Source organism: Lucilia cuprina, chromosome 6 (genome assembly GCF_022045245.1).
Source record: "Lucilia cuprina isolate Lc7/37 chromosome 6, ASM2204524v1, whole genome shotgun sequence".
NCBI classification, from domain to species: domain Eukaryota; kingdom Metazoa; phylum Arthropoda; class Insecta; order Diptera; family Calliphoridae; genus Lucilia; species Lucilia cuprina.
In genome coordinates this window covers 11,054,234-11,075,188 of record NC_060954.1, presented here as the reverse complement: position 1 = coordinate 11,075,188, position 20,955 = coordinate 11,054,234, and the positions used below count along the sequence as shown (strand labels likewise).

At 33.2% G+C, this 20,955-nt stretch overlaps 2 protein-coding genes across 2 annotated transcripts in view; one reads left to right on the top strand and one right to left on the bottom strand.

The window, feature by feature from the left end:
- The first annotated feature begins 451 nt into the window (after window positions 1–451).
- LOC111688926 overlaps window positions 452–20,955 on the top strand; it is a 97,917-nt gene continuing 77,413 nt past the window's right edge. The window contains exon 1 of the mRNA XM_046955388.1: window positions 452–975. Within this exon, the coding sequence (XP_046811344.1) occupies window positions 552–975 (424 nt within the window). The 5' untranslated portion in view covers window positions 452–551. The remainder of the gene's footprint in view (window positions 976–20,955) is intronic.
- Window positions 1,075–14,993, bottom strand: LOC111688925 (putative fatty acyl-CoA reductase CG8306). The gene is made up of 8 exons (XM_023451425.2): window positions 14,707–14,993; window positions 4,357–4,950; window positions 4,183–4,292; window positions 3,928–4,120; window positions 2,027–2,164; window positions 1,838–1,957; window positions 1,509–1,766; window positions 1,075–1,384 (listed from the first exon to the last, which is right to left on the bottom strand). Exons 1-8 carry the CDS (start codon window positions 14,712–14,714, stop codon window positions 1,246–1,248), a joined length of 1,560 nt encoding a protein of 519 aa, XP_023307193.1. The 5' UTR covers window positions 14,715–14,993; the 3' UTR covers window positions 1,075–1,245.

The following is a 20,955-nucleotide window of genomic DNA, read 5'->3' as shown; positions in this document are numbered from 1 at the left end:
TTATTTGATGAAGAATATAACAGGGTGTTTCAAAGTATATTTATAAATAAACAGCAGATATAATCGTGTTTACAAACAAACAAAAAGGTATTTGTTAACAACGATACGAAGAGTACATTGCTGTTTGACAAACGACAACTGGATCTCTGCTCCTGATTCTCAATCGGTCAAAGATTGTCAACTTAGCAACAGCTATATCAACCGGAATTTTTTTCCCCAGGGAAGAATATCCAGATACAGCCAACCTGTTACAACAACAAACTTTGTTATTTTTAATACCAAAATATATAAAACATACGATTTTTATTATCTCTTTTGTTGTGCGAATGGGATGTGATCATGTAAAGTGCCCAAAATGTATAAACATATTTTTTCAGGATATGGCAACTCTAAATGAATACCTCAAATCAAACAATTAAATGATCAGCTGTTGAATTAACTACTCCTTTTAAATGTACCCTGCCTAAGCCATTGCAAAAATTGCCGCGAGTTTGTTGAAAGAAAAAAACGCGATTAAATTTTTCTGTTTGTGTTTAAATAGTGAAATAGAAATGCAACAATTTACGCACAAAGAAAACTTTCTTATAGCCAATACCCTCAACTGTATACCATTACTATTGCAAGGACAATCAGTGTTAATAGATTTACGCAATGATTGCTCCGTAGCCGGACGCATTGACAATGTTGATGGTCATATGAACATTAATCTAATAGAAGTGGTTTTTATCAATCGTTTGGGACAACAGTTTCCTTTTGAAGAGTTTATGATAAGAGAACGTATGATACGACAACTACACATACCCCGACATGTGGATATGGCCAAAGAAATCAAAGAATGGTGTGAGCAGGGCTGTCTAAAGAGGCCGCCAAGAACGAGGGACTCAAACAAAGGCAAAAGAACCTTTAAACAGAAGAGAGCACAAGAAAGACATCGTGAAATATTGCAGAGTATTGAAGAATCTAAACAACAACAAGGTAAGCCTAAAGACAATTAAGTTTACTATTTCTTATACGAATTGGAAGAAAAGTCCTCATAAAACATAAATTTTGAAAAAAAAAAAGATTAAAACACCGTTTTTCAACCTTTAATTCACACTCGCTTACATGTTAAATATTTATTGAAAATTCAGTTAAACAACTACCAAAATGTAATTATTAGAAAAAAAGTGAAAACAATAGAATTGTTATAAAAAAAACAAAGTCCATATTATATTAAAAAGTTTAAAAGTTAATAAAAGAAAATACTTAAATTAAATTAAATAAATAATAAACAAGTGGTAAAACTAAAGCAGCCTTCGAACTGGTTAAACCGAATACTGCAATCAACAATTTCCAAACGCCAAAGTAAAAGAACAATTGCAAAGCACAATGAAGAGCCAGTAAACTAAAAAACAAACAAAAAAGAAAAAAGAAATAAGAATGAAAAAATAAACAAATAAACTAAACTCTAGACTGTACCCTATACTCAATACTATAGATAACACACTTTAACAAATACATTTACTTACATCTTATCCTTGCGTCTGGCAGCTTCCAAATTCTTGGGAGATTCCTTACTCAAATATTCTCTTACGCCCAAAATAGTATTTTGGAAATATTCTTCCCAATTAAGTGGTCCAATATCTAAGAAAAATACTTCTTTATCTACCGGATCCATAGATTTTGCCAAAGCCAAAGTATGTTTGCTGTCATAATGCCATTCGGTAAAAATGAATTTTTCCAAAGTATTCAAAGAATTCCAAACACTTTTGTGTAGTCTCATTAATCTTTATAAAATAAGGAAAAATATAAAGAATACAATTAAAAGAGAATGTTTGAATAATACTAAAAGACTTACATGGGTCTACCGCCCGCCAATCTCGTTAACAAATCCAAAAAGAAACCGGGTATAAAATGAAATAATATAGCACCCAAACGGAATAAAGTTAAACTTTTCACCAACTTTAGTTTGGGATACCTAGATGTATACGAAAATTGTTTCTTTATTTTAAAGTAAATTTTATAGAAATTGTAATAGGTGACTCACCATACTGCCGATTGTAGAGGATATTCATGTAAACATGTATTGATTTTATTAATCAATACCTCGAAACGGAAGGGTTTATAGGTACTGGAGGTCAAGTGGAATATTTGTAATTCAGCGGGTTTGCCGGCATTTTTTAGTCTGGAAAATAGAATAAGATAAATAGATTAATAAAGACTAGACTATAGACTAAACTATAGTAAATTTTAGACTAGAATATACACTAGATTATAGACTAGACTATTGACTAGGCTACTGACTAGACTATAGAGTAGATTATAGACTAAACTATTGACTAGTCTATAGACTACACTAAACTATAGACTAGTCAATAGACTAGACTAAACTATAGACTAGTCTATAGACTAGACTATAGACTAGACTATAGACTAGACTAAAGACTAGACTACAGACTAGACTACAGACTGGACTATAGTCAAGACTATAGATTAGACTATAGATTAGACTATAGACTAGACTATAGACTTGAATATAGACTAGACTATAGACTAGACTATAGACTAGCCTATAGATTAGACTATAGACTAGACTATAGACTAGACTATAGACTAGACTATAGACTAGACTATAGACTAGACTATAGACTAGACTATAGACTAGACTATAGTATAGACTATATACTAGGCTATAGACTATAGACTAGGCTATAGACTATAGACTAGACTAGACTATAGACTAGACTATATACTAGACTATAGACTAGACTATAGACTAGACTATAGACTAGACTATAGACTAGACTATAGACTAGACTGTAGACTAAACTGTAGACTAGACTATAGACTAGACTGTAGACTAGACTATAGACTAGACTATAGACTAGACTGTAGACTAGACTATAGACTAGACTGTAGACTATATACTAGACTACAGTTCAGACTATATACTAGATTATGGTACAGACTATATACTATACTACAGTTCAGAATATACACGGCTACTACAGTCCAGACTATATATTAGAGTAAGGTCTGTACTATATACTACACGACTGTCCAATCGCTATATCTGAAGGAGTAGATTTAACAACTTCCCCAAAAACAGTTAAGTTTTCCCAGTGAAGGTTTGATAGTTTACATTCCTCACAAAAAGTTTTGTAACGCGAAACAAGGATGATAGTAAACCCACGGGTTTGAACCGTTACTGGGCACCGAAGGCGAATTCGCTTTATACATTTAATCTGCCTTCTCAAGCATAATCGGTATTCTTCATGGTAATGGAAAAATCCGGCCAAAATGAGAGGCTTTTTTTTATCTTAAATTGTGATGGGGAAATATAGCACAACCTAACATCAAATTACTCTTACGGGGTGTTGAACCCAGACGCACGAGATATTTGTCACTTTCATTAATGAAAGACAAGCGCTTTAGCATAGTTAGCCAAAGACCCGTTATTGTAATAAAGTGACAGATTGTTAGTAGAGTAGGAGCAAGGGGTTAAATAAGAAAATCGAACAATTTGAGATTAGATGAAGAATTTTACCCAATGAAAGGTGAATTGTTAAGGAAATCCACCATAAGGTGACTTTGAGAAGAAGTTACAATAAAAATTTGTTGGGTTTATTGAAGAGATTCCGAGAAAAGTTGAATTGCTGTTGAGATTACATTAAAAATGAGGTGAATTGTTAAAGAAACTCGACAAAGGTGAATTATAGTACTTGTATTTGCACTCTTTTGCAGCATACTTTAGGGGGTGTTAATATGAGAACAAAACTTGGCAGCACTTTTTGTGGAAAAGGTAATCTATTAGTGGGAAAGAATAGTTCTATTCGTGGGGCTCTTTGAAAAGAAAATTTTACAGAATGGACATAGCATTAACCGTTGAAGGGTGTGGAAAAGATACCCCTACATGATTAAAAAGATCTTTTAAAGGATTTTACTTACTTTAAGGCATTCACATAGTAACCCGTGGTTATAATGGCATTAACGACAACATCTACAGGAATATAATCCATAATCAGGGTGGGATCCAAAGGCAAACGTCTCAAAACTCCTTTAGAGGCACCCATAAAAAAGCCAGAAGGACCATTTTTCGAAATAGTCCAGCCGGGAATGGGCTGTTGCCAGGCAGCAGTAACTAAAGAACAAAGAAATTTATAAAAGTCTATAGAAACACATAGTGGTTTTCTATCAACTTACTCATACTAGGCCTAACAATGCCACAGGGTATACTGCCCGCCACTTTGGCCACCTCATGTTCAGCCAAATGTTTGGTAAAGGTATAGGTATTGGGGTGATCTTTTAGCAATCTGGAAAAGAACAAAGAAAATACCATTAAAATCTATTTTATTTTTAAGTCGTGGCCGCACTCACTTGGGTTCCAATTCCTTTAGAGCCTCATCATTTAAGGTCTCTGCCAAATCGATTATTTTCTCTGGATCATCAGGAGCAGGATACAATTTCTCTTCAACTTCTGTTATATAGGAATTGACGTAGGCACTAGAAACATGTACCAAAGCCTCTAATTTTGACAATTGTTTACACAATTCCACTACACGGCGGGTACCTCTCAAATTGATATTAGTGGTCTCCTTTAAAGTTTGAAAGAAATCCAAAGTGGCAGCTGAATGAAAGACTACATGAACATTATTGATTAATAACTGACGATCAGCTTCGGAAAGGCCTAAATGTTCTTGACCCACATCACCCTCAACGGGATGGATTTTGGCAAAACGTGCTTCCAATTTTTGTTCTTTAAATTTATTAAATACCGAATTCTTTTTAAGTTCTTCCAAACGCTGCTCTACCGATTTGCCTTTTTTGGCTCTCATCAAGAGATAAACTGTACCGATTTCGGGTATATCACGTAAAAGTTTCTCAACAATAGTGACACCTACGAAACCAGTCGCTCCCGTAATGAAAACATTTTTACCGGCATAAAATTTTTTAATGGGAGAAGATAGATTTCTGTAAAGAAAATAGAAATATAAGTAAATGGTTTCTGTCTATAGCTTGATATAAAGTTCAATTGAACTTTGAAATTTAATTATATTTTGTTTTTAAACTAGTACTAAGCTATGTGTTGTGTTTTAATTATCGGCTGTTGTATTACTGGCATTTTTATAGAATTAATGGAAAATTTAAAAACATTTTTATAGTTTATAATTTGTTAAAAGTTTGATCAACGTTTATGGGGAAAAAGATCACGTTAAAACTGATTTAATATACACTTTTTAACGAGTAATTTGTGATAACAATCAGTTGAAATTGTGCTGTTTGGGAATAAAGTTATATAATATGGAACATTCCCAAAAAAAAGTGTGTTTTTTCGAAAGATAACAAACGAAAGAAGCACATGATGACTGAGCTAATGCCACAGCTGTTAACCGCATTCAAGACTATAGACTGATCTATAGTCAAGACTATAGACGGATCTATAGTCAGGACTATAGACTGATCCATAGTCAAGACTATAGACTGATCTATAGTCAAAACTATAGACTGATCTATAGTCAAGACTAAAGACTAATCTATAGTCAAGACTATGGACTAATCTATAGTCCAACTATAGACTGATTTACAGTCCAGACTATAGACTAATCTATAGTCCAGACTATAGACTGATCTAAAGTCAAGACTATAAAATGATCTATAGTCAAAACTATAAAATGATCTATAGTCAAAACTATAGAATGATCTACTGTCAAGACTATAGACTAATCTATAGTCATGACTATAGACTAATCTATAGTCAAGACTATAGACTAATCTATAGTCAAGACTATAGACTAATCTATAGTCAAGACTATAGACTGATCTATAGTCAAGACTATAGACTAATCTATAGTCAAGACTATAGACTAATCTATAGTCAAGACTATAGACTGTCTAGTCTAGACTATAGACTAATCTATAGTCAAACTATAGACTGATCTACAGTCCAGACTATAGACTAATCTATAGTCCAGACTATAGATTGATCTATAGTCAAGACTAAAGACTTATCTATAGTCAAGACTAAAGACTTATCTATAGTCAAGACTATAGACTGATCTATAGTCAAGACTATAGACTGATCTATAATCAAGACTATAGACTGATCTATAGTCAAGACTATAGACTGATCTATAGTCAAGACTATAGACTGATCTATAGTCAAGACTATGGACTGATCTATAGTCAAGACTATAGACTGATCTATAGTCAAGACTATAGACTAATCTATAGTCAAGACTATAGACTAATCTATAGTCAAGACTATAGACTAATCTATAGTCAAGACTATAGACTGATCTATAGTCAAGTCTATAGACTGATCTATAGTCAAGACTATAGACTGTCTAGTCTTGACTATGGATCAGTCTATAGTCCAGACTATAGACTGATCCATAGTCAAGACTAAAGACTTATCTATAGTCCAGACTATAGACTGATCCATAGTCAAGACTAAAGACTTATCTATAGTCAAGACTATAGACTGATCTATAGTCAAGACTATAGACTGATCTATAGTCAAGACTATAGACTGATCTATAGTCAAGACTATAGACTGACCTATAGTCAAGACTATAGACTGATCTATAGTCAAGACTATAGACTGATCTATAGTCAAGACTATAGACTGATCTATAGTCAAGACTATAGACTGATCTATAGTCAAGACTATAGACTGATCTATAGTCAAGACTATAGACTGATCTATAGTCAAGACTATAGACTGATCTATAGTCAAGACTATAGACTGATCTATAGTCAAGACTATAGACTAATCTATAGTCATGACTATAGACTAATCTATAGTCAAGACTATAGACTAATCTATAGTCAAGACTATAGACTAACCTATAGTCAAGACTATGGACTAATCTATAGTCAAGACTATAGACTAATCTATAGTCAAGACTATAGACTGATCTATAGTAAGACTAAAGACTGATCTATAGTCAAGTCTACAGACTGATCTATAGTCAAGACTATAGACTGATCTATAGCCAAGACTATAGATTGATCTATAGTCAAGACTATAGATTGATCTATAGTCAAGACTATAGATTGATCTATAGTCAAGACTATAGATTGATCTATAGTCAAGACTATAGATTGATCTATAGTCAAGACTATAGATTGATCTATAGTCACGACTATGGATTGATCTATAGTCAAGACTATAGATTGATCTGTAGTCAAGACTATAGATTGATCTGTAGTCAAGACTATAGATTGATCTGTAGTCAAGACTATAGATTGATGTGTAGTCAAGACTATAGACGGATCTATAGTCAAGACCATAGATTGATCTGTAGTCAAGACTATAGATTGATCTGTAGTCAAGACTATAGATTGATCTGTAGTCAAGACTATAGATTGATCTGTAGTCAAGACTATAGACGGATCTATAGTCAAGACCATATACTGATCTATAGTCAAGACTATAGACTGATCTGTAGTCAAGACAATAGATTGATTTATAGTCAGTACTATAGACTGATTTATAGTCAAGACTATAGACTGATCTATAGTCAAGACTATAGACTGATCTATAGTCAAGACTATAGACTAATCTATAGTCAAGACTATAGACTAATCTATAGTCAAGACTATGGACTGATCTATAGTCAAGACTATAGACTGATCTATAGTCAAGACTATAGACTGATCTATAGTCAAGTCTATAGACTGATATACAGTCAAGACTATAGACTGATCCATAGTCAAGACTATAGACTGATCTATAGTCATGACTATAAACCATCTATAATCAAGACTATAGACTGATCTATAGTCAAGACTATCGAATGATGTATAGTCAAGACTACAGACTGATCTATAGTCAAAACTATAGGCTGATCTACAGTCAAGACTATAGAGTGATCTACAACGATGTCCATACGTCTGTCTTTCAGCCATTATTTGTGAAAGTCCCCAGATATCTTTAGGATTAAAAGTTGTTATAATTAAATTTTAAATGTTTTTGTTTGTCCATTTGTTATAGAAACATTCTATCGCTTTATGAAACAGATTTGAAGTTCATTCATAAACAATAGTTTATCTTAAGAATTTATAAAGCTGATAACTGGTTCGTATTAGTCCACTAGTTGGTGTTTATTGTTATAAAGTTTATAATGGCTAGATTATAACTGTGATTTGAACTATTAAAAAAAGCTTTAATAAAAATAGATTAGAAAAGACATTGCAGGTCTGGGAGTTATCTTTTAGGCAATAGTTTGTGATTCATCGTTGAAAATTTCTGTGGAGCGAACTTCCAGACACGTGATATCTTTAAAAGAATTTAATGCTTAATACAACAACAAAAATTTAAATTTCAATAAAATTTGCTATATAATATTTCTTTACTAAAGATTTTGTAATACTAACTTACAAAACTATAAACATACATACAAATACAAATTTGAACTGGCACGTTTATTGAACAATAAGAAATGATTAAACAAAAAGTTAATAAACTTTTATGGCCTTTAATATTTAGTAAGTTAATATAAATTTGTTGTTAAAGTTTTGCAGAGACTGGAAACATTTTTTTTACCAATATTTGTCCATCTTAAATTGTGTATAAAAAAAGCTTTAAAATAATTTTACAAAATACTGCATAAATAAAAACAATTTCTTAAACAAATATTAACTAAATATACAAAAACAAAAAATGTATGCAGATATTTAAAAAGAAATCTTTAAAAAAAAAGAAAATATTTATTTATAACTTTATCTGTTCGAAGATGTTTTTAGTTCGTAACAAGGTCAAGGTTTAGAGAATTAATTTCAATCATCTTCTTTTGGTATCTTAAGTTGAAGTTAGCAACTACATACATTGATTTTTGTTGAAATTTCATTTAATTAAACAAATTATCTTTAACCTATTGTTGTTGTTAATGGATTTTGTGGTTTTTTTCACAATTTTGTCATAAAAGTGAAAGTTTGTATTTGGTTTTTTTTTTGATTAGACAATGAAGAGTTAATTTTAAATTTACACCTTAAAGAGGTATAGAATGTAGACTGTACTATAAACTAGGGATTAACTATTGAATAAAATTGTCCATATTACATTAACTAAATATATGACTATAATAATATAAAAAATAAAATAGATTATAGTCAAGACTTTTGACTAGATTATTGTCTAGAATATACAATTCTGCAGTTCAGACTACAGGCTTTAATTTAGTTCAGACTATAGACTATTCTATAGTTCAGACTATACTCTATTTTATAGTTCAGACTATAGTATAGACCATTCTTTACTCCAAACAATAGACTATTCTACAGACCAGACTATAGTCCAGACTGTAGTCTATTTTATAGTCAATACTATAGATTACATTTTAGGTCAAACTATACATACGACTAGACTATAGACTAGTGTAATAAAGACTATACTAGACATAGACTAGACTATATGCAAGACTATAGATTAGACTATAGACGAGACTATAAACAAGACTACAGACTAGTCTATAGACTAGACTATAGAGTAGACTATAGACTAGACTATAGACTAGACTAAAGACTAGATTATAGACTAGACTATAGACTAGACTATAGACTAGACTATAGACTAGACTATAGACTAGACTATAGACTAGACTATAGACTAGACTATAGACTAGACTATAGACTAGACTATAGACTAGACTATAGACTAGACTATAGACTAGACTATAGACTAGACTATAGACTAGACTATAGACTAGACTATAGACTAGACTATAGACTAGACTATAGACTAGACTATAGACTAGACTATAGACTAGACTATAGACTAGACTATAGACTAGACTATAGACTAGACTATAGACTAGACTATAGACTAGACTATAGACTAGACTATAGACTAGACTATAGACTAGACTATAGACTAGACTAGACTAGACTATAGACTAGACTATAGACTAGACTATAGACTAGACTATATAGACTAGACTATAGACTAGACTATAGACTAGACTATAGACTAGACTATAGACTAGACTATAGACTAGACTATAGACTAGACTATAGACTAGACTATAGACTAGACTATAGACTAGACTATAGACTAGACTATAGACTAGACTATAGACTAGACTATAGACTAGACTATAGACTAGACTATAGACTAGACTATAGACTAGACTATAGTAGACTATAGACTAGACTATAGACTAGACTATAGACTAGACTATAGACTAGACTATAGACTAGACTATAGACTAGACTATAGACTAGACTATAGACTAGACTATAGACTAGACTATAGACTAGACTATAGACTAGACTATAGACTAGACTATAGACTAGACTATAGACTAGACTATAGACTAGACTATAGACTAGACTATAGACTAGACTATAGACTAGACTATAGACTAGACTATAGACTAGACTATAGACTAGACTATAGACTAGACTATAGACTAGACACTATAGACTAGACTATAGACTAGACTATAGACTAGACTATAGACTAGACTATAGACTAGACTATAGACTAGACTATAGACTAGACTATAGAATAGACTAGATTATAGACTATAGACTAGACTATAGACTAGACTATAGACTAGACTATAGACTAGACTATAGACTAGACTATAGACTAGACTATAGACTAGACTATAGACTAGACTATAGACTAGACTAGACTATAGACTAGACTATAGACTAGACTAGACTATAGACTAGACTATAGACTAGACTATAGACTAGACTATAGACTAGACTATAGACTAGACTATAGACTAGACTAGACTATAGACTAGACTATAGACTAGACTAGACTATAGACTAGACTATAGACTAGACTATAGACTAGACTATAGACTAGACTATAGACTAGACTAGATAGACTAGACTATAGACTAGACTAGACTATAGACTAGACTATAGACTAGACTATAGACTAGACTATAGACTAGACTATAGACTAGACTATAGACTAGACTATAGACTAGACTATAGACTAGACTATAGACTAGACTATAGACTAGACTATAGACTAGACTATAGACTAGACTATAGACTAGACTATAGACTAGACTATAGACTAGACTATAGACTAGACTATAGACTAGACTATAGACTAGACTATAGACTAGACTAGACTATAGACTAGACTATAGACTAGACTATAGACTAGACTATAGACTAGACTAGACTAGACTATAGACTAGTCTATAGACTAGACTATAGACTAGACTATAGACTAGACTATAGACTAGACTATAGACTAGACTAGACTATAGACTAGACTAGACTATAGACTAGACTATAGACTAGACTATAGACTAGACTATGGAATAGAAACTAAAGGGAATTTATAAATAGTTAATTCACTAATCATTTGTATTGATTTCACTATTATTTAATTGATAAAAAACAAGTTTCATTTAAAATATGCAATTTTAATTTATTTAGCAGTAAAGCGTAAATACTTAGCTCTCGTAACGTGTAAATTGTTGTAGACACAACAAACTTATTATTTGACTAGTAATTATGATTATTTTGTTTAATTATAACCTTCGAACGGAATGTTACCGCAAACATTTTTTTAGAATAATATTTTTCGTTTCGTCAGCAAATATTAAGTACTTCTAAAGTCTCAGTAAATAAGGTTTTTTATTTTTTGTGTTAAATACAGAGGTGTGTAGTGTGGTTCAAGGCTAATTGTGGGGTATTCTTTAAAATATCTGGGTCTGTATATATGTATATAGTAAGAATACTGCTAATGCTAGAATTATTTATATAATTGTTTTTTTTTTTTTTACATTTAAAATTTCTTTATATAGTCGACCTTTAACCCTTAGTAGACCGACAAGATGTTGTATAAATAATAAAATTATATAAAATATGTTTCATTTTTATTTTGCATTTAATGAAATTAAAAATTTAATTTGTATATGCAGTCATTATTATTTTATTTTATTTAAATTTAAATATTTTTTATTTAAATGTTAAACGTAAATTGTTTAACGAATAATAATAATATTAATTACTATATTATTGTAGATTTTCTGATTGAATTGACTGCTGAACCTCTTACAGGGTTCCAGAAAATAATAGCTTTTACTTTCGCCTTTTAGATAAATAAGAGAATTGAATTGTTGAGTGTATAGACTAATCTCTACTAGTCTGTATTCTAGTACATAGTCTAATTTATAGTCTAGTCTATAGTCAAGTTTATAGTCTAGTCTGTAGTCTAGTCTATAGTCTAGTCTATAGTCTAGTCTGTAGTCTAGTCTGTAGTCTAGTCTATAGCCTAGTCTGTAGTCTAGTCTATAGCCTAGTCTGTAGTCTAGTCTATAGTCTAGTCTATAGTCTAGTCTATAGTCTAGTCTATAGTCTAGTCTATAGTCTAGTCTATAGTCTAGTCTATAGTCTAGTCTATAGTCTAGTCTATAGTCTAGTCTATAGTCTAGTCTATAGTCTAGTCTATAGTCTAGTCTATAGTCTAGTCTATAGTCTAGTCTATAGTCTAGTCTATAGTCTAGTCTATAGTCTAGTCTATAGTCTAGTCTATAGTCTAGTCTATAGTCTAGTCTATAGTCTAGTCTATAGTCTAGTCTATAGTCTAGTCTATAGTCTAGTCTATAGTCTAGTCTATAGTCTAGTCTATAGTCTAGTCTATAGTCTAGTCTATAGTCTAGTCTATAGTCTAGTCTATAGTCTAGTCTATAGTCTAGTCTATAGTCTAGTCTATAGTCTAGTCTATAGTCTAGTCTATAGTCTAGTCTATAGTCTAGTCTATAGTCCAGTCTATAGTCTAGTCTATAGTCTAGTCTATAGTCTAGTCTATAGTCTAGTCTATAGTCTAGTCTATAGTCTAGTCTATAGTCTAGTCTATAGTCTAGTCTATAGTCTAGTCTATAGTCTAGTCTATAGTCTAGTCTATAGTCTAGTCTATAGTCTAGTCTATAGTCTAGTCTATAGTCTAGTCTATAGTCTAGTCTATAGTCTAGTCTATAGTCTAGTCTATAGTCTAGTCTATAGTCTAGTCTATAGTCTAGTCTATAGTCTAGTCTATAGTCTAGTCTATAGTCTAGTCTATAGTCTAGTCTATAGTCTAGTCTATAGTCTAGTCTATAGTCTAGTCTATAGTCTAGTCTATAGTCTAGTCTATAGTCTAGTCTATAGTCTAGTCTATAGTCTAGTCTATAGTCTAGTCTATAGTCTAGTCTATAGTCTAGTCTATAGTCTAGTCTATAGTCTAGTCTATAGTCTAGTCTATAGTCTAGTCTATAGTCTAGTCTAGTCTATAGTCTAGTCTATAGTCTAGTCTATAGTCTAGTCTATAGTCTAGTCTATAGTCTAGTCTATAGTCTAGTCTATAGTCTAGTCTATAGTCTAGTCTATAGTCTAGTCTATAGTCTAGTCTATAGTCTAGTCTATAGTCTAGTCTATAGTCTAGTCTATAGTCTAGTCTATAGTCTAGTCTATAGTCTAGTCTATAGTCTAGTCTATAGTCTAGTCTATAGTCTAGTCTATAGTCTAGTCTATAGTCTAGTCTATAGTCTAGTCTATAGTCTAGTCTATAGTCTAGTCTATAGTCTAGTCTATAGTCTAGTCTATAGTCTAGTCTATAGTCTAGTCTATAGTCTAGTCTATAGTCTAGTCTATAGTCTAGTCTATAGTCTAGTCTATAGTCTAGTCTATAGTCTAGTCTATAGTCTAGTCTATAGTCTAGTCTATAGTCTAGTCTATAGTCTAGTCTTTAGTCTAGTCTATAGTCTAGTATATAGTAAAGTCTAGTCTATAGTGTAGTCTATTCCATAGTCTAGTCTATAATCTAGTCTATAGTATAGTATATAGTCGAGTCTATAGTCTAGTCTATAGTGTAGTCTATAGTCTAGTCTAGTCTATAATCTAGTCTATAGTCTAGTCTATAGTCTAGTTTATAGTCTAGTCTATAGTCTAGTCTATAGTCTATAATCTAGTCTATAGTCTAGTCTATAGTCTAGTCTATAGTCTATAATCTAGTCTATAGTCTAGTCTATAATCTAGTCTATAATCTAGTCTATAGTCTAGTCTTTAATCTACTCTATAGTCTAGTCTATAATCTAGTCTGTTCTAGTTTATAGTCTAGTCTATAGTCTGGTATAAAGCCTAGTCTAAAGTCTGGTCTATAGTGTAGTCTAAAGTCTAGTCTATAGTGTAGTCTATCAAATAAATTCCAAATAAATTTCCATAAAGACGATCGTAGAGAACCAACACAAACCAGACCAAAAAGCATTGGCAAATCAATTGACTTAGTTTTAGGGTTCAAATTTTACCTTTTAAAAAGTCATGACAAACTGATCTAAATATAACATTTAAAATTATACAATAAACAAACAACTGATTGTAAATTCCAATTACCGGCTAAAATTATATTATATCGACAATACGTAAGTGTAATTTTAAACCAGTTCTCCTTCTTACTTATTGATTCAAAAAATATATTTTATTAAAGACAACAACGATTACAGTCTTTAGAGACTTATAATGACCCTGACTTAGAATGGAAAGATCGTTTTTTTCAATTTAAACATGTTTTCCTTTTTTGTTGTTTTTTATAATTTTTTTCCCCATAAGTTTTAACAAAAACAAACAAACAAACAAATCATTCATTTTTATTCTTGAAACTACCAAAAAAAAAAAAAAAAACAGATCTTAAAGACGTAAAAACTCTGACAGATCAGAATATTAAGAAGAACAGAAATGTTGATGATCAAAAACAATTGTGTTTACACTTACTCCGCCATAATGTTGTTGTTGTTGCTTGTTTTTTTTGTGGATTTTTAGTTAAAAATTTAATTTCACTGTAGTTGTTGTGCTTAATAAAATTTAAACAATTTTAACCGGCTTTTGAGTACTTTTTTGTAAATATTTGTTTTTTATTTATGTATATTTTTTTGTTAAGACTCTCAGTATATTTGTTTTCTCTATGAAAGCTCTTTTTTCTTCTTCTTCTTCAAACAAACACTATTTTTGTAAACTTTCCCGTCTAACGTCTGTTACGTTTAACGGCTAACAACGAACTGATCTTCATTTACTATGCACAACTTTTTAGATGCAGTCATCATGTTCGTCATTTATCGTTACGACAACAACAATAAATTTGTTAATCAGTTGTTGTTGTTGTTTTTGTTTCTTCTCATTTGTGTTGTTTATTTTTGTTTTCTTTATCAAACGAGTTTTATTTATTTCTCTTTTACTGCGATCATATGGAGTCTGCTCTAATGTGGGGAGCTTTAACCATATTGTTTTTAGGTTTTATATAAATTATAAAAACAGTGGCGTGTGTTCATAATTTCTCAATGGATTCATTAATTTTTCATTAATGTTTTTTTTTGTCTTAAAGTTGTTAGAAATTTGTAAGAAATAATTAGTTTTCCTAATACGATTTTTTTTGCGTTTGATTTTGCTTATGAAAGCTTAGTGGGGCAAACACCAAATATTAGTAAGTGATGAATCCATCAATCATTTTTTGTGTTTGGAAAACAATAATGTAGTATTATTGATCGCTAGTGATCTTCTGCTGGACTATAGACTGTCTATAGTGAGGACTATAGTCCTATAGTCAATACTAAAGGCATGATTGGCTTTAGTTTCTTCTATATACTGACTATAATCTGTATAAATTGTTTATAGACAACCGGGACTAATGTCAGGACTATAGAATGACTACATTGAGGACAATAGTGCGACTTTAGTCAGAACTATAGACTGAATTTAGTCAGGACTATAGATTGACTATAGGCAGGACTATAGATTTACTTTAGTCAGCAATATAGGAGTTACCGACTGACTATAGTAAGGACTATATAACGTCTATAGTCAAGACTCTAAAACGTCTACAGTCAAGACTATAGACTGACTAAAGTCAGGTCTACAGACTAACTATAGTCAGGACTATAGACTGACTATTATCTGGAGTATAGACTGATTATAGTCAGGATTATAAACCGATCATACTCAGGACTACAGATTGACTATAGTCAGGACTATAGACTGACTATAGGCAGGATAATAGATTGACTTTAGTCATCATTATAGGGGCTACAGACTAACTATTTTCAGGACTACAGACTGACTATAGTCAGGACTATAGACTGACTTAAGTCAGGACTATATACTGACTTAAGTCAGGACTATATACTGACTTAAGTCAGGACTATAGACTGACTTAAGTCAGGACTATAGACTGACTAAAGACAGGGCTACAGACTAACTATAGTCAGGACTACAGACTGACTATAGTCAGGACTATAGAAAGTCTATAGTCAAGACTATAGACAGACTATAGTCAAGACTATAGACAGACTATAGTCAGGACTATAGACTGACTATAGATTGACTATAGGTAGAATTATGGATTGACTTTAGTCAACACTATAGGGGCTACAGACTAACTATAGTCAGGACTATAGACTGATTGCAGCCAGAACAACTATAGTCAGGACTACAGACTAACTACAGTCAGGATTATAAGACATCTATAGTCAAGACAATAGACTGACTATTGTCAGGACTATAGACTGACTATAGTCAGGACTATAGACTGACTATAGTCATGACTATAGACTGACTATAGTCAGGACTATAGACTGACTATAGTCATGACTATAGACTGACTATAGTCACGACTATAGACTGACAATAGTCAGGACTATAGACTGACTATAGTCAGGACTATAGACTGACTATAGTCAGGACTATAGACTGACTATAGTCAGGACTATAGACTGACTATAGTCAGGACTATAGACTGACTATAGTCAGGACTATAGACTGACTATAGTCAGGACTACAGACTGACTATAGTTTGGATTATAGATTGATAATAGGCAGGACTATAGATTGACTTTACTCACCACTATAGGGGCCACAGACTAACTACAGTCAGGACTACAGACTGACTATAGTCAGGACTACAGACAGACTATTTTTGTTTAAACTCCTGGTGTCCGCTGTTTTAAAATTTCAATTTGTTTAATTGGTTCAAGGAAATTTATTAAAACTATAAATGCAAAATTATAAACAGTTTAAAATAATTGCTAATTGGGTATAAATTTTATTCCCCTCCCTACTACCTGATCCAGTATTATTTTGTTTTATTAAAATTTTTATAACTATACAATCCAGACGTGTAAAAAATTACACTCTATAGAAATAATATTATAAGTTTCTCAGACAGCTGTTAAGAGTTGTTTATTACAGTGAATAAAACCTGTTATCATCTACTATCGATCTTTTAATTTTTTTCTCATATCCAAAGGTATTTTGTTTGTTAGTAACTAACAACTAGCAATAGCAAAAACAAAACTATTTAGATTTATATAGAAATGAAACCTTTGTACCCGTAAGAAATATTCAAAATTTATCGTCGCTAACTGTAGTTTAATTGCGTAGTAAAAAATTTGAAGATTTTATATAGGGAAGATTTTTGAATAATTTTTGAAAAGAGGTATGTAAATTTTAAGCCAATCTGTAGTACATACTTATAGTCATTCCATAGTTCAGTTTAAAATCAGTCTATAGTTAACAAATTTGTTAGTCTATAGCCCAGACTATATTCAGTATATAGTCTAGACTATATTCAGAATATAGTCCAGACTATATTCAGTATATAGTCCAGACTATATTCAGTATATAGTCCAGACTATATTCAGTATATAGCCCAGACTATATTCAGTATATAGCCCAAACTATATTTAGTATGTAGTCCAGACTATATTCAGAATATAGTACAGACTATATTCAGTATATAGTCCAGACTATGCTCAGAATATAGTCTAGACTTTATTCGGTATATAGTCCATACTGTAGTGAAGACTATAGTCAGCCAATAGTTTAGACTATAGTATAGACTATGGTTGGTTGGTTGGTTTACGTGGTAGTTCACTACACGCGAACTGTCAAGTAGAATCAAAGAGACCCCGTTTTGACCGGACCACTCCACTCGTCAGATGTTGAATTTGTAGTATTAGATCCAGCCCGTAGCTGTGAGAAATCTGAGGATATCATTAAGCCTAAAGACAGATATCTCGCCAAGGTTAGATATGAAGTAATTGCCAAGGAAGCGGTTTCTCTTTACGGCCAGAGCAGGGCATTCACAGAGGAGATGGAAGACCGTTTCTTCCTTTCCCCTGTCTTTGCAACTGCGACAGTGATCATTGAAAGGGAGCCCAAGCCGACTTGCGTGTCTGCCTATTACCCAGTGTCCTGTTATTACTGCTATCAGCCTCGATATGTCCCGCCTACTTCGATTTATAAGGTGTCTTGTGCGTTTCTCATTGAAGGAGGGCCACAATAACTTGGCCCCTTTACATGTGTCTAGATTATTCCATCTATTTTCAGCTTTTTGAAGAAAGAATCTGAGGATATTGCTCTTGATATAACTTAACGGAGTTGCTACTGGAACGGCGTCGGAGATATCAAGAGCAGATCCCGTTCTTGCAAGCTCATCTGCCTGTTCATTACCGTAGTAGTCCCTATGCGCAGGGACCCAAACAAGGGTAATGTCAGACAGCCGACCCAGCATTGACAGATCCTTCTTGCATTGTCTGACTAATAAGGAAGTAGTAGTATAAGAGTTTAGTGAGAGAAGTGCCGCTTGACTATCGACAAAGATTCCTATGTTGCCGCGAATATTGAGGTCATGTAACACCCTACAGGCTGACATTATCGCAAAAATTTCAGCCTGAAAGACACTACAGTTGTTGGGAAGACGATGGGATATACTTACCCCAGCTTCTTCACAAAAGACACCAGAACCAACGCCGCAGTTCATTTTAGAACCATCTGTAAAGATTCTGGTGGTATATTCGCTCGGTAGATTACCTCTACACCACTCGCTCCTGGAAGGAACTCTGACTTTGAAGACTCTATCAAAGTCCGTGTGTGGGGTAATATAGTCGGATGGTTGGTTCAAGATTGGAGGTAGCAAGCTTAAAATCTTAGCGTGTCCATATGTTCTTGATATCCAACTTCCGGATGAGTTAAGTCTTACTGCGCTACAAGCAGATATGGTCATTATGTGCAGATCTATGGGTAGGATATGCAATATAGTGTTCAGAGCTTCTGAAGGACTAGTTCTTATGGCACCTGTTATCCCAATGCATGCTGATCTCTGAACTTTGTATAGTTGATCCACAACAAATTTCTTCTTAGTTGAAGTCCACCATACAAGAGATCCGTATGTAAGAATAGGACGTACTATGGCTGTGTACATCCATTTAACTATGTTGGGACTAAGTCCCCATTTCATTCCAAACATCTTACGACAGGTATAGTAGGCGACCGTTGCCTTCTTGACTCTGTGCTGGATGTTGAGTTTCCATGATAATTTGGAGTCTAGAATAGTTCCTAGATATTTGGCATTGTTTGATAAGGGGATTTCGCGGTTTTTTAACCGTGGCAGGTTGAAGCTTGGAATCTTGGTCTTTGTTGTGAATAGTACCAGTTCTGTCTTACTTGGATTTACTCCTAGACCACTGTCTGTGGCCCAATTACTGAGTAGCACCAGAGCACCAGACATAATATCGCTAATCACGTCTGGGAACATTCCTGATACCAGTATCACAACGTCGTCCGCATAGGCAACGACCTTTATCCCTCTGTTGTCCAGTTCCTTAAGAATCGTATTAACAACGATAAGCCAAAGTAGTGGAGAGATTACACCGCCCTGAGGTGTGCCTCGTTCAACTCGTTTGGACTTAACGCTGTTACCAAGACTTGCAGTAATAATTCTAGATTTCAACATAGTTACCAACCAGTTGCTGATATATTCTTCAACATCCAGATTAGCGAGAGCTTGTTGAATTGCAGAAGTATTTACGTTATTGAAGGCACCTTCTATGTCTAAGAAGGCTCCCATAGTGTATTGTTTGAATTCGAGGGATCTTTCTATAACTCTTACAACCTCATGTAGAGCTGTCTCAGTAGATCGTCCTTTAAGGTAGGCATGTTGACTGGTTGAAAGCCGTGATGAGCTCTCTAGCCGTTGCCTAATATGTGAGTCGATGAGTCTTTCCAGCGTTTTGAGTTGAAAAGATGAAAGACTAATTGGACGAAAGTCCTTCGCATTTTCATGACTCCTTTTGCCAGCTTTGGGAATAAAAACGACCTTAACCTTTCTCCAGTTTACCGGAACATGGTTGAGAGAGAGGCTGAGCGTGTATATTCTATGAAGCCAGGGGATGATATATTCTTTTGCACTTTGTAACATCTTTGGCAAAATGCCATCAGGCCCTGGTGATTTGAAAGGGGAAAAACTATCAATCGCCCATGAGATTCTATCATAAGAGATGATATTTTCATTGATTCCCGTTAGAGTCCTACTGTCAGTGAAGATTTCCTTGACAGCATCTTTGCAGCCAGGGAAGTGAGTATTCAGTAGGATGTCAAGAGATTCTGCCGAGGATTCTGACCAAGTGTCGTCCTTCCTCTTAATATAGGTTGGATTAGATTGGCCTTTAGCAAGAATTTTGCTAAGTCTAGCAGAATCCTTTGTGTTATCTATAGATTCGCAGAAACTTCTCCATGAGGTTCTTTTTGCGAGTGCTATAGCTTTCTTATAAACTTTTAGTTTGTCGCGGTATGGCTGCCACGATTTATTGTTGTAGCATGTGTTAAAGGCCCTACGTGTTTCCTTACGTAGCTTAGATAGTTCCGAATTCCACCATGGAGGGAAGCTTTTCTTTGCCTTTGTGATTGGACAGGAGACTTCGAAAGCCTTACCTAAGACTTTGCTAAAGTGTTCTTCTATCTTTTCAAGCCCAGTGATTGAATCATCAACCACTGGAGTTTTCTTGAGCTTATGTCTAAGGATCCCTTTATATTTGAACCAATCGGTTCTTCTTGGGTTCCTATAGACCATTTTTTCCGTCGAGTTTTGTAATATAATATCGAAGAGGATCCAATTGTGATCTGAAAAAGATTTTTCATTGGATACCCTCCACCTATCAACTGATATTTTAGATCTGTCGCTAATGAGTGTAA